This window comes from Chiroxiphia lanceolata, chromosome 27, assembly GCF_009829145.1.
Source record: "Chiroxiphia lanceolata isolate bChiLan1 chromosome 27, bChiLan1.pri, whole genome shotgun sequence".
NCBI classification, from domain to species: domain Eukaryota; kingdom Metazoa; phylum Chordata; class Aves; order Passeriformes; family Pipridae; genus Chiroxiphia; species Chiroxiphia lanceolata.
In genome coordinates this window covers 2,694,411-2,706,792 of record NC_045663.1, presented here as the reverse complement: position 1 = coordinate 2,706,792, position 12,382 = coordinate 2,694,411, and the positions used below count along the sequence as shown (strand labels likewise).

General features: G+C 50.8%; 1 protein-coding gene across 2 annotated transcripts; it reads right to left on the bottom strand.

Annotated features, from left to right (window-relative positions):
• Positions 1 to 1,666: 1,666 nt before the first annotated feature.
• LOC116799122 (translation initiation factor IF-2-like) lies at positions 1,667 to 10,976 on the bottom strand. 2 transcript variants are annotated; one of them, XR_004360995.1, is made up of 4 exons: positions 10,534 to 10,976; positions 8,639 to 8,699; positions 2,432 to 2,507; positions 1,667 to 1,781 (listed from the first exon to the last, which is right to left on the bottom strand). XR_004360995.1 is itself a non-coding variant. In XM_032711993.1 (3 exons), the coding sequence occupies exons 1-3, from the start codon at positions 10,832 to 10,834 to the stop codon at positions 1,751 to 1,753; spliced, it is 408 nt and encodes a 135-aa protein (XP_032567884.1). In that variant the 5' UTR covers positions 10,835 to 10,976; the 3' UTR covers positions 1,667 to 1,750. The 2 variants fall into 2 exon arrangements, 1 of the variants encoding a protein (XP_032567884.1); XM_032711993.1 differs by lacking the exon at positions 8,639 to 8,699.
• Between the last annotated feature and the right edge of the window lie 1,406 nt (positions 10,977 to 12,382).

Here is a 12,382-nt window from a genome sequence, read left to right as displayed (position 1 = left end):
CTGGCTCCCTGATTCCCCAGATTCCACTCTGTATTCCCGCTTCACCTGCTGGGTTGTGCCATTAGCAAACCACCAGGGGATGATCTGGTGGCCCCAGTCAGCACTGGTGGGTTGAAGGTGCCAGAAGGGCTCTGTCCCTGTGGTACCACAGAATTTGGCCACCAAGTCTGGCTGTAAAGTGTCAATTCACTGGCCACAGCAGTGAGGGTGCTCCTTGGGTCGGTGGGGGTCTGCAAGGGCATGGAAAAATCCACAGCTACCAGTGTTGCTTATCATGGAATCTCAGAATGGTTTGGGTTGGGAGAGAACTTAGAGATCATCCAGTGCCACCCCCTGCCATGGGCAGGGACACCTTCCACTATTCCAGGCTGCTCCAACCTGGCCTTGGACACTTCCAGGGATGGGGCAGCCACAGCTTCTCTGGGCAACCTGTGCCAGGGCCTCCCCACCCTCACAGCCAAGAATTCCTTCCCAATATCCCATCTAACCCTGCCCTCTGGCAGTGGGAAGCCATTCCTCCTTGTCTTGTCCCTCCAGACCCCTGTAAAAATCCACGAACAAAAATTTATGAATAAATCCATTTTGCTTGGCTTCACCTGCAGACCTTGGGGACATTTGGGAGCCATGGATGTAGGAATCCCAGCAGGTGTGGAACGTGGCATTGCCCCACTCCAGCCCCTTCCACCTCCCTCTGCTCTCAGCCAGAAAGCCAGAAACACCTCTGATTCCCTGCCCTGGCTGCTGTAGGGTTTGCAGAGGGGGGCTCAGGCTGTCACAGAGGGATGTGCTCTCTCCCAGGGCAGAGGGACAAGCGCTGGCACATCCCTGTGCCAGCCCAGGAGCCGAGGGGGCTGCTAATGAGCGTCCCTGGGATGGCTCTGCAGCCACTGGTGTGAATGAGCTGGGGCTGCTCTGAGTCCTCGAGGACTTTGGTGGAACTCTGCTGATTTACACCACCAGAGCTGGGGCTGGCGGGGAAAACCCCCTGGAGTTTCCATCAGCGGGTGTGAGAGCGGGGAGGGAGCCTGGTGAGAGCTGAGGGGGCACAGGGAGCAAATCAAGGGCAGGATGGAAATGCACATCGGCTTGGATTGATTCAACAAACCCAACAAACACCTTTTTTTTTTATCCCTTCTTTCCACCTCCCTTCCTCCCCACCTCCAGCAGCTCCTCTCCCCGCGCTGCTCATCTCCCTTTGTGCACCTCTTACCCGCCGCTCTCCTCTCTAAACAGGTGCAGTTGCCACTCAATAGACTTTAATTACCACTTCAAGGGCTCTCACCGGGGTCTGCGGGAGGGTGGAGATGAATTTTCCCGAGGATTATGTGTGTCTGAGTTCTTCTCAGTCAGATGGCAATGCTGCTGTCAGCCTGGATCCTTCGAGAGAGACCTGCTCTTCCTGTTCTCTCCGCTCGCGTTAACAAAAAGAGAAACTGCTGCTGAAGTTACAAAAAAGCACCCAGCCATTAGCTGGATTAATTAGCAGGACAGCAAACGGGGCTGGGGAAAAATATTGTAGACAATTTAAAACCCAGGGGTCTCAGCTGGGCTCCTGAACCGTTATTTCTGCTTGCAAATCAAGAAGTGGAGAGCTCAGCATCTCCCAAGATTTCAGTGGGAGACTGGGCTCTGAAAATACAGGTTGTTTTGAACCACTTTACCTTCTTTTTTGCTCCGTGCTCTTCCCATCACAGCTCACCAGAGAGACACACTGTTAATGCATCCTGCTGGGGCCCTGGGGATTCCTCTGTCAGTCCATTCCTGGCTTCAGCACAGCTTGCCTGTGATGGAGGAGTTATTCCCAGTGTTTAACTGGTAACATAGCATAATTCTGATTATTAAGATCCTCTTCAAAAGGCTAATCCTGGAGAATGCAGAGCAGCTGATGTCTGTTGGAGCTGCTTGGAATTGTTTGCCTGGGATGTGAGTGTGGAGGTGCACACAGAAATTTAGATACATGCAGGGAGGAGCTGGGAATATAACAGGATCTTTTGGGACAGGGAAAAATCTCCAAATATTTAAAAAAAAAAAACATTTCTTTTGCTCAACATTAACATTTCTGATTTTTCCCCGAAACGAAAGGCGGGAAGGAGTTTTGTTTTATAGCAAATTAAGCGACGTTTCCTCCTGCCAAAATGAAGTTTGTTTCCCCTAAACAAGCAATTCAGCAAATTGGGCAAACGCTGTGAGGCAACTCTGCGTTTTTGCAGATGTGTTTTGCATTTTGCCCAGCCCCACAACAGCTGGGCACGTCCAACATCTGTCTGGCTCCTGCAGAGCCCGTGGCCAAGGGCCCTGGGATAGTCAGGGCTGAGCTCCTCTGCGTCCCTGCACTGAGCCAGCTGTTATTCCTGGGTTAGTGTCCAGGCTCCCCTCATCCCTCGGGCATTATCCCAAGTGTTGAGCCCCAAACAGTGGTTGAGGGTCTCACCTGCAGCCCTGTCCCTGCTCCTCGTGTCCCTCCGGCGCCGCTCGCGCTCCCGTCTGCCCCGGGGTTTTCTTGGCACCTGCAGCACGAAGACAGGAGGGATCAAGGAAGGATGGATGGACAACACTGATGGAATGGTTCATGGTTGGACTCAATGAGCTTAGAGATCTTTTCCAACCCTAATGAATATACAGGATGCTGGGGAAGGAGCAGGGTGATCCTAAGGGCACGTCAGCCCTAAGACGTCCTTCATCTCTGGGCGTGTTCTGTCCTTCCTTCCTTGGGCTCTGGGTGCAGCTGTGACCCCAAAAATGAGGAGGTGGATGGCACAGGGGTTGGGATGGGAAAAGGAAGAGGCACAGTGATGTGCCCACAAAGGACTTCTCCCTGTGTTTGGAACTCTTTGGACTTTCTCCTCTCTCGGAATCCTTCCCCTCTTCTTCCTGCACTTACCCCAGTCCCTTCCTCTCCTACTCCTGCCCTCCCCAGCCCTCCTGACGTTCCCACTCTCATTTCTCAGGTCCTCTCCATCTCCTCCTCGTGTAACTCATTCTTTCAGCTTCCAACATTTAAAATCCTGTCTCCATCACCTCTTCCTCCCCCCTTCCTTCCCTTGTGCATTTTGCTCTCCAGGCCCATCTACCACATGTTCTCCTGCCCTTTCTGTGGGCCTGGGGTGAACATTGATCACAGCCATCTCAAGCCCATCTCTCCCTTTTCCCAAAGAGCCGATGGAAATGTCACCCATGAGATAATAATCATGTTGCTCACATCCCTTAATTGCTCTCAAAGTACACGTCGAGGCTTCAGAGCCTCTTTGAAAGGCAGGTTCTGGCCTTTGGCACATTATTGACAGGCTGTTGATAGGCCCCTTTGTTGAGGAGCAATTTTGTCCCTTTTCCTGTACAATTTTTTGTTTTTTTTAAAGACAGCCCTTTCAGAGAGAGTAGATTTTTAAAATAGAGCCAGGCTTTGAATGAACAGGCATCAGAGTTATTCCTGAGGAGTGGTGGCACATGTGGGAGATGAGAGCTACCAGAACACTTCATGCAGGACAAGAAATCAAACTGTGATGCCTGATAGCTTCATCCTTGTTGCTATTTAGTCCTTCCCCTCTTGGACCCGCTAATAAGATGGTTTTTTGCAGTGTATGACTAATTAGACATCTTGTGTGTTCCAGTGCCTGGTAAACAATAAGAGAAAGTTGACACTTGAGCTGTGCAGCAACTCATTTGTATCAATTAATGATAATTCTTTGGGGTTTTTAGTACCTGCTGATTAAAGTGGACTGAGATCTTCTTGTCACAGCAGCCCTTTGTGATCTCAAAGCTTTGCAGGACTGGAGGAGTGTGAGCAGAACCAGCCCGGCTGCTCTGGCACCGCTGGAGTGGGCAGGGACCCTCCCTCAGCAGTGGCAGGAACCTGAGCAATTCCCCCCCTCAGCTGCTGTTCCCAGAGGCTTTAAATCCACCCCTTTTACCCCAGATTTATTTTACCATTTTACCTCATGGGTGCTGTGGGTGCATCTCGAGGTGACCCCACCACAGCTCCTTCTATGTGCGACAGCTCCCGGCACAACCCTGAGCCAAACCTCCAGGCTCTGCTCGACTCACCCCCAACCCAGAGAGAAATTTTAAATTCTTTCCTCTCTGAAACAATGTCCCTTGGAATGATTTTGCCCTTAATGAGCCCCTGGCTGTGCCACAGAGCCGCTGGTGTGCGTGTTAACAAGGAGCTCTCTCCGGGTGGAGGAGCCGAGATGGTCGGCCCTGTAATGGGAGGCTGTTCAGCATCCTGAGCCCTGCATTAGGCTGTGCCTGTAGGAACCCTGGGATGTTCCAGGGAGGCTGCCTGAAGGTAATCATCTCTCCCAACCTCCTGGCTGCCCCTCACTGAGCTCTCTGCTTGTAGCTATTCCAGGAAACGGCTCCGGAGATGGTAAAGTTTAGCCCCCGATTTATTCACCAGCAAAAGGGGGGAGGAAATGCCATTTGGTTATGGGTGAGAAGGGAAAATGCAGGGGGCTGGTTGGGATTTGGTTGTTGAACCCTGTGAGGGATTGGAAGCCCTGGAACTTCATTGTTTGGTTCGGCCAAATCATGAGCAGGACCTGAGAAACATCATCACCTTCAATTTGTCTTCGAGTCCTGCTTGACTCGAGTGGTGCATCCCAGCACTTCCCATCCCACTTCCATCTATTTCAGACATCACATCCACTTAAATCCACATTTTGTATGTGTCAAACACACACATCACAGAGAGTACAACATAGATAGATAGACAGATAAATAGATACACATTTAGATCAGTGTGTGTTACACAGAACAACTCCATTCTGTGGAAATTCAGGAAAAAAAGGAGTTCTTCCAGATCCATTCCCTCATTGACAGACCAGCAGAAAAACAAAATGCCTCTCTTCTAGAAAAAATAAAAAAACCAGCTAATTTATTTTTCAAAGTTGTGAACTCATTAGCTGGCAACTATTGTTCCACCCACCTTTGCAGCCCCTCAACGGGGTCACAGAAAACCTGCCCAGAGCTCCAAACACACCTTTGTCAGCGTGTGCTGAGAAGTGCTAAAATAAAATGTTGTCTGAATTAGATGAGGAGGATTAGAAAGGTGATAAAAGCTAAGCCAGGAGAAAATAAGATGATAAATAGGTCTGGCAAGATAGATGGATAATCTTCCTCCCAGGCCAAACCTGACAGGATAATCACCTTTTTCTGTTCTCTGGTTCCATTTGCTCTCGGATCTTCAGAGCTTTACAGATATCACTGGATTTGGTTTTCTGGTACCCTGGGACACAATGTCCCTCTTTCCAGACAAGGGATCTGAGGTGCCTGACTTAGGAGTGGGTTTAGGTTTAAGATTAGGGTTGCAAAAATGAGCCAAACTGTTGCCTTTTGCTGGTTCGTTTCTCGGCTCTCGCTGTGCCTCGGGCAGAGCTGTTCCCTGAGGAGGAGCTGCTCAAACCAGGGCTTTTCCCAGCTCACCTTTTCCCAGAGCCAGAGCAGAAGTCCTGTCCTCTCCCAGGTGTATCTTTGTTCCTGTCACCAGGCTGAGCTGGGAACATCCAGAGCCAGGTGATTCCCAGAGCTGCGAGGGCACAGCTCTGCTCCTGCTCCCTGCTCCTGGTGGGATCTGCATCCAGCAGTGCCCCTGGCCATGGCAGCAGGGGAAACTGTCCTCCTGTCCCCTCTGTCCCCTCAGCTTTCAGGTTATAAATCACCTCTGAGCAAACCCAAACAACACATTTGAGCTATAACCAATAAGCTCATTAAACATTCCGGGCTGTGAGGCTCTTTCCCAGTTCAGAGAAGACTTGTCTGAACTGGCCTTTGCTCTCCTTGCTCCAGGGAAATTCCCATTGCTCCTGCTAAATCCATGAGCCTGCAAAGCACTGAGCCCTTCTTTGCAGACAGGGACACCTTGTCTGAGGGGAGGAACTCAGGGAAGTTTTCCATCACTCCGTGGCATTGATTCCTCCACGAACATTCGACTGGAATATTTGATCAGCCAGAATTACAGACCACAACATTAATAATTTTGTGAGTTGAACTGAAAAGATTTGCACTTGTTCTTGCTGGGAATGGTGCACTTGTCTCCTCCTTTTTAAGAGAAACTCTGCTCTAATGGCTGGGTGCATTGTCATCCTACAGGAGCAGGGACTGACTATTCCTCCTCATTTTGGGGGGCTTGAATCCATGAGATTTTCACCTGGGCTGGAATCTTGTAGGGGGACTGTTCATCGTGGTACTGGATTTTCAGAAGAAGTCAGCAATTTTGGATGCCTTATATTTGTGTTTGAGACACTTTGAAAGGGACTGATCACGTGAGGTGGGTGCTTAGAGGGCCCTGAAAATCAGGATTAATTGGACTATGTCATGCTGGGCACCTGAAAACACTAAATGCTTTGGAAAAATCACAGGGGAGGGGGCTCTGCTTCTGAACATGATTTGGGAAGACTGCACAACCTTAAGTAACACAGGATGAAGAGAAGATCTTTGCATAACCTGATGGAAACATCCTTTAATCCTCGGTGCCTGACTTTAGGTGGCATTTGATTCCTGAGCAGGTTCAGTGCTGGAGTTTGTGCAAGTGCATTTGTGTTCTCCTGCTGTTGTGTGAGTTACTGTAGGTTTGGTTTGTGAGAGTTTCTGAGTAGGTCTCTAAAATAAAATAAATCAGAAGGCAAAGTTCTCCCCTTGAGTAGGACACAGAGGCCTTGCAGGCTTTCTGTGCCGTCACCTGCAGAGCCACAGGTTTGCCAGAAAATATCCATTCTTTGCACTTCCTAAGCCCCTCAGCCTGAGTCCCAGAGCCAGAATCACACCCAACTCCTCCCCTCATCCATCAGCAACCATGGAAAAATCCTTGGTAGAGCCTCCCTTCCAGCTCAGAGCCAACACCTGGGTGTTGACCCTCGGCCGCTGCTACACCCGGAGCTGTGTCTGTTTATAAACTCTGTTTGTAAACGAGGTGAAACTAAAAAATCCCTCCTGGTTATCCCAGTTATGCCCCAGGAAGGGCACAAGGGCCACTGGCAGGAGCCATCTGGCCTCTGTAAACAAGGGCTCCTGGAGTCAGGGGGTGATTGCAGGACGGGAAAGGCCCAATTCCTGCACGGGCAGTGAGGAGCCCTGGGCTCAGGGACGGCTCAAGGCTCTGCTGAGTCCAACAAAAATGTGGCAATAAGGGTTTTTTCCTGTTGCAGGGTCAAACTACAGGGCTGAGCTGGTTTTGGGGCACAGGCTGGATATTTCTGGGTGCAGGAGTCAGGGCAGTGCATGTCCAGCTTGAGCTTTCAGAGCTGCTGGGAGGGCAGTTCCTCTTAATCTCAGCCAGTGCTGAAGGCTCCAGATATCCTGGGAAGCCTTGGGATACTCAAACACAAAGATCAATATTGAATATTGTATTAGCTGTTCCTGAGTTTGTTTTTTTTTTTTCTTTTCTGTTCTGGTTTTGTCTCCAGGCTGAAATTTAGGAGATTTTATTTCATTAATATCCCAGCACCTGTTTTAGTAAGGACACAGTTTAGAAAGGCACCTCAGCATTTAAAGACAGCTCATTTTAATAGGATTTACCAATTAATTTAGAACCCCACTCCTACTCATTTTCAGGTGAGGTGTGTGCTGACTTGTTTTACAAACCCCACCACAACACTGGTTTGTTCTAAACTCACTCAATTTTAGCAAGGTGTTAAATAATGACAGACTTTGAGGCCACACACGGATCCCAACAGCCCTCGGGGGAACACCTACATCAATTTTACCACCTGCTTTCCATCACTTCTCTGCTTTGAGTCCTTTTCTGGGCCTCAGGGTGGCTCCATGGGAGGTTTATTTCTTTTGCTTTCCTGGAGGGGGTTGAATTCAGTAACTCAACAGAGACAACTCCCGTTGATCCACAGTGAGAGACTATTTACAAGGGCCTGGAGGGACAGGACAAGGGGAATGGCTTCAAACTGAAAGAGGGGAAATTTAGATGGGATATTAGGAAGGAATTCTTGGCTGTGAGGGTGGGAAGGGACCAGGATGGATTTCCCAGGGAGGCTGTGGCTGCCCCATCCCAGGGAGTGTCCAAGGCCAGGTTGGAGCAACCTGGGATAGTGGGAGGTGTCCCTGCCCATGGCAGGGGGTGGAACGAGATGAGCTTTAAGGTCCTTCCAACCCAAACCATTCTGGGATTTGGGCAAGCAGAGAAGCCAAATTCTTGGCTCAGAGTCCCTTCAGCTCCTGTTTGGGCCCTGAACAAGCCCCTGCAGCAGGAGTGTGGGGCAGAAGGAGTCTCTGCCCGAGGGAGGATGAACACGACCTCGCCGTGTCCGTCCGAGCTCAAAAGCTGCCGCAGACCCGGCGCCTCAAACCCACTCTCCTTTTCCTGCTGAGATTCCCAAGCACCTCCCAGTCTCCCAGCTACTACCAGATGCCACGATTGCACACAGACAAATATTTGTGCAAGGCACACAGAGCCTGGAGGCTGGAACACTGTCTGTCTGCGGGGAGCAGGAGAAGGGGAGGAGGATCCTGGGGTTATTTCTATTTGATTTGAGCCAACCAAAATCTACAGGGTGTTTATTTCCTACAAAACTTCCAGTGTTTCCTTCCAACAGGTGATGTGGGACCAGCCTGACAGGCTGATTTCCAGTTTAGTTGTTTTGCTGAGTACTTAAAGGGTCAGGAATTAAATTGGATTTAGATCAGACCTTACCCTGAATTCCCTGTTCTTCAGAGACCTCTGTCAGGGATAGGGTTGGATCCACTTATGACATCTACAGAAAATGGCCAGTGAAAAATAAAGAAGTGACAAAATATGCCCTGAACGAATGGAAATGTAACTTTGATCAAGCAATGCTCTGAACAACACCAAATTTAGTTAGCTTCGAGGATATGATATCATCTGCCCTCCTATTTTTTATATTAAATATGAAATTTGATTAGGAGATTTCCCAGAATGAGGAATAAACCCACAAAAGCAGGAATAGGTATTTGGTGCAATGTAATTTTCTGGCTTCTTCTGTTTGGGAGCAAAGAACGTGATTTTCCCCCCCTCCCTTATTTTACAGCTGAACTTCAAAGGGAAAAATGCCTAATATTGGTGCTGGAAGAGACAAGGCACTGCCCAAACTGCCCCTCAGATTTAGGCAGATCAGAGTCACTGTGCACAGAGAACTGATGGGAGATGTTGAAGAGATTTACAGAGAGATAACAAAGATATCTCTCCACTCAAATTCCATAGGGAAGCGTTTCCACTCCATAGTTTTTTTCAGTGTCTATAATATGTCTTTGAAGGCCATGTGGATATTCGAGCCCTTAAAGGAAATAACTCTCTCTTCAGGTGTTTTTCTTCTTTTTTTTCCCCCCCAAATATTTAATTCTGAAACAGCAAACAGGAGTTTCCTTAAAATGGAGAACAGCTTGTTTCCATTTCCTCTCAGAGGCCAACATTACTCAGGAAAAATCCAGGTGTAAAGACAGGAGATGGGGCCAGGCTGAGCCTGGATTAAATCACCTTGTTGAGCCTCTGCTCAGCAAAGTGTTCAAACCCACGTTTAACAGGGCTGGGGGAGAATTTCCAGTGTCCAGGGATTCGTTTAGTGAACCTCAGCTTCCAAAAATGGAGCTAAAACAAATGCAGCAAATCCCTTCAGCTGACAATAGCTCTGTGAAATGCTCCATTTCCAAAGTGCTCCAACACTTCAGCATTTTAGCTTTTCTATTTTCTATATTAGATCCTTGGTTTAATAATCCAAAAGAGGAAAAAATGTTTTATTTCAGCTCTAGACAGAGTAGAATACTTTGTTATTTTAATTTTGGCAAAATAAAATAAAATTAAAAAAAAAATCAAAAAAACCCATCCAAACCAAGCAAACAAAACACTTTGTTTAATTTGATCCTGCTTGTTTTTTAATTTTTTTTTTTTTTTTGAGAAGCACATTTTGGGGAAAAAATCCAATTTAGCCACTGAGCACTTTAATATAACACAATCTGTCAACAGACCCAAAGTGTAGCACCACATCAAGGCAAATTTTGAGTGCTCAGAGAGAACCAACCACGGAGGAAAAATATTTTCAAACAGCTGTTCACTGAAGCATTGGCTCCCCAAAGCACCTTGGGGAAATATCCCGTTTCTCCTACAAACCAGGGAATATTAAGAACAACTTTACACACCAACCACCAGTCAGCCACACTTTCAAAACAAGGATTTGGGGGTTTTCCAACATGAAGCTTTGGTGTCGAGCGGGTGGGGGTTACATTTGGACTCGTACAATCATTCCTGGCTTTCCAAATGGTTTTATTCCCTGTCCCACCTGGGCAGGGACGTTTGGAAAAGGCGTCTGCATCAGTCCCAGTCCATCCCACCCATCCCAGTGTCCCACCTCAGGCAGCCCTTGGCTCTTGGCCGGCCCCCAAACTGCCTCCCGAGTGCTCGGGGTGATCTCCCGACCCTCCTGTGTCCCTGCCCGGGAAAAGGACCGGGACGCGACCCGGGCATCCCTGCCCTTGCACCGGGCACCCGCGGGCAGCGGGCCGAGCTGTGCCGCTCCTTTTTCCCGCTCTCCTGCCTTCCCTCTCCCGCAGAGACCCCTCCGGGGCTGGACTCACCTCCCTGGCCCGGGAACAGTCCAGCGTCGCCTCGGGGACCCGCCGTTGATCTCCGGGGAGGGTCCGGGCGGGTGCCGGTGCCCGGTGCCCGGTGCCCGGTCAGGGATGCCCGGGTCGCGTCCCGGTCCAGCCCTGCCCCGGAGGCGCCGCCGGGCGCTGTCCGTGGTGCTGATGGCGGCATCCTGCCAGGATCCCTCCGGGATACGGCCAGGAACCCTCTCGGCTCCACAGCCAGGGCCGGGGGAGGCCGGACCCGTCCCCCGAGCATCCCCCGAGCATCCCCCGAGCATCCCCCGAGCATCCCCCGAGCATCCCCCGCGGTCCCGGCGCCCGAGGAGCCGCCGGCAGAGGCGGGACGGGCTCCACAGGTGCCCCCGCGGGGCTCACCTGGCGCTGGGTCACCTGCGCGGCGGAGGGGCCGGGGAAGCTGCCCTGCCTCTGCCTCGGGGCTTTTATGGGGCCGCCGGGGGGGCGGCGGGAGGAGCGGCCGGGCGGGGACTGTCGGGCTCGGCCAACGGGAGCGGCTGTCGGGGCAGCTGCGGCAGCATTACATCATGGACCCGCCCGCGCTCCGCTCCGAGAGCCTCTGCCCGCCGGCTCGGCGGCGAGGGGGGACAGCAACAGGTCTGTCCGGGGGGCCCGGAGCCCCTGGAAACGGGGCAGCGGACGGGAAGGGCGCTCGGAGCTCTGGCCGGGAGGGGGGAAAGCCCACCCGGAGAGCCCGCCCGGCTCGGCCCGTGCTCCGCGCTGATGCTTCGTGGGGGTCGGTGGCTCCGCGTTTCCCAGGATCAAACCCTCCCGGTCCGTTCTTTCCGCCGCTGGGGGTCCTTTCCCTCTGATTTCCCAGCCCAGTGGACAAGCCGAGCTTCACCCTGAATTCCCAGCCTTTTCCATCCTGCTTTTGGAGCGTGCACAAAGCCCAAAAACCCTCCGTTTCTTCCCGGGGGCACCGAGCCGACGGGCAGCCCTGATCTGAGGACCCGGAATCCGTGTGGATCTCTCCCGTTCCCAGAGCAGGGAGGTCAGACAGCTCGAGAGCACAGCACTCGCCAGGGAAAACAAATGTATTCCCAAACGCCCTCTTCAGCTGGGATGGGTTTGTGTTGTGCCTCTTGGATGGCAAACACACAGGCTGCAGACATCAATCCTTCAAGACTGCCCTAAATTGTCCTAAATGATCAGTTGGGGTAAAGCTTTGTCTTCTGACATATCCTGTGCACGGGATGTGTTATCATCTGATACCAAAGGAAAAGTAATAATTGTTTGCAACATTAATTAGACAGAAATCAAAATGGTCCAGAGTTAAAGGCTCAGTGTGGGTAATACTTGAGACCCACATTCAGGTCTGATTTTGGGATCTTCTGCAGGAAAATATGAGGCTCCAAAGCCCTGTGAATAAGAGCAGATGACCTGAAGGAGCCTATTTTCAAGTGGCACTGGCTGCTATTCAAATTACAGCACAATTAGAATCAAACCAGGTGCTCTGTTTCCAACTCTTTTTGTTCGTTCGTTTTCCATGCCAATCGTGGATGATGGGCCAAATCCTTGGCCTGGCTCCCACCAACCCAGAACCTGTGGCTGTTGCCTGAGGTAAAAGCTGGGTTTGAGCAGAATGTCCCCGGCTGTGACACAAATCAGCGACAGCCCCTGAAGGAGGGGATGGCACTGGCAGCACCCACTGACCTTGTGCTGCATTAGTCACAGCACAAAGAACGTGGGCTGGTGCTCAGGTAAAAGGAGATGTCCCAGCCTTGTTAGTGCCTGGCCTTGGAGGGATTTTCATTCAAGAGCCAAACCTGGAAGCTCTTGGCTCTGTCCTGGCAAAGCAGGAGTTTGGGGGAAACGTGAA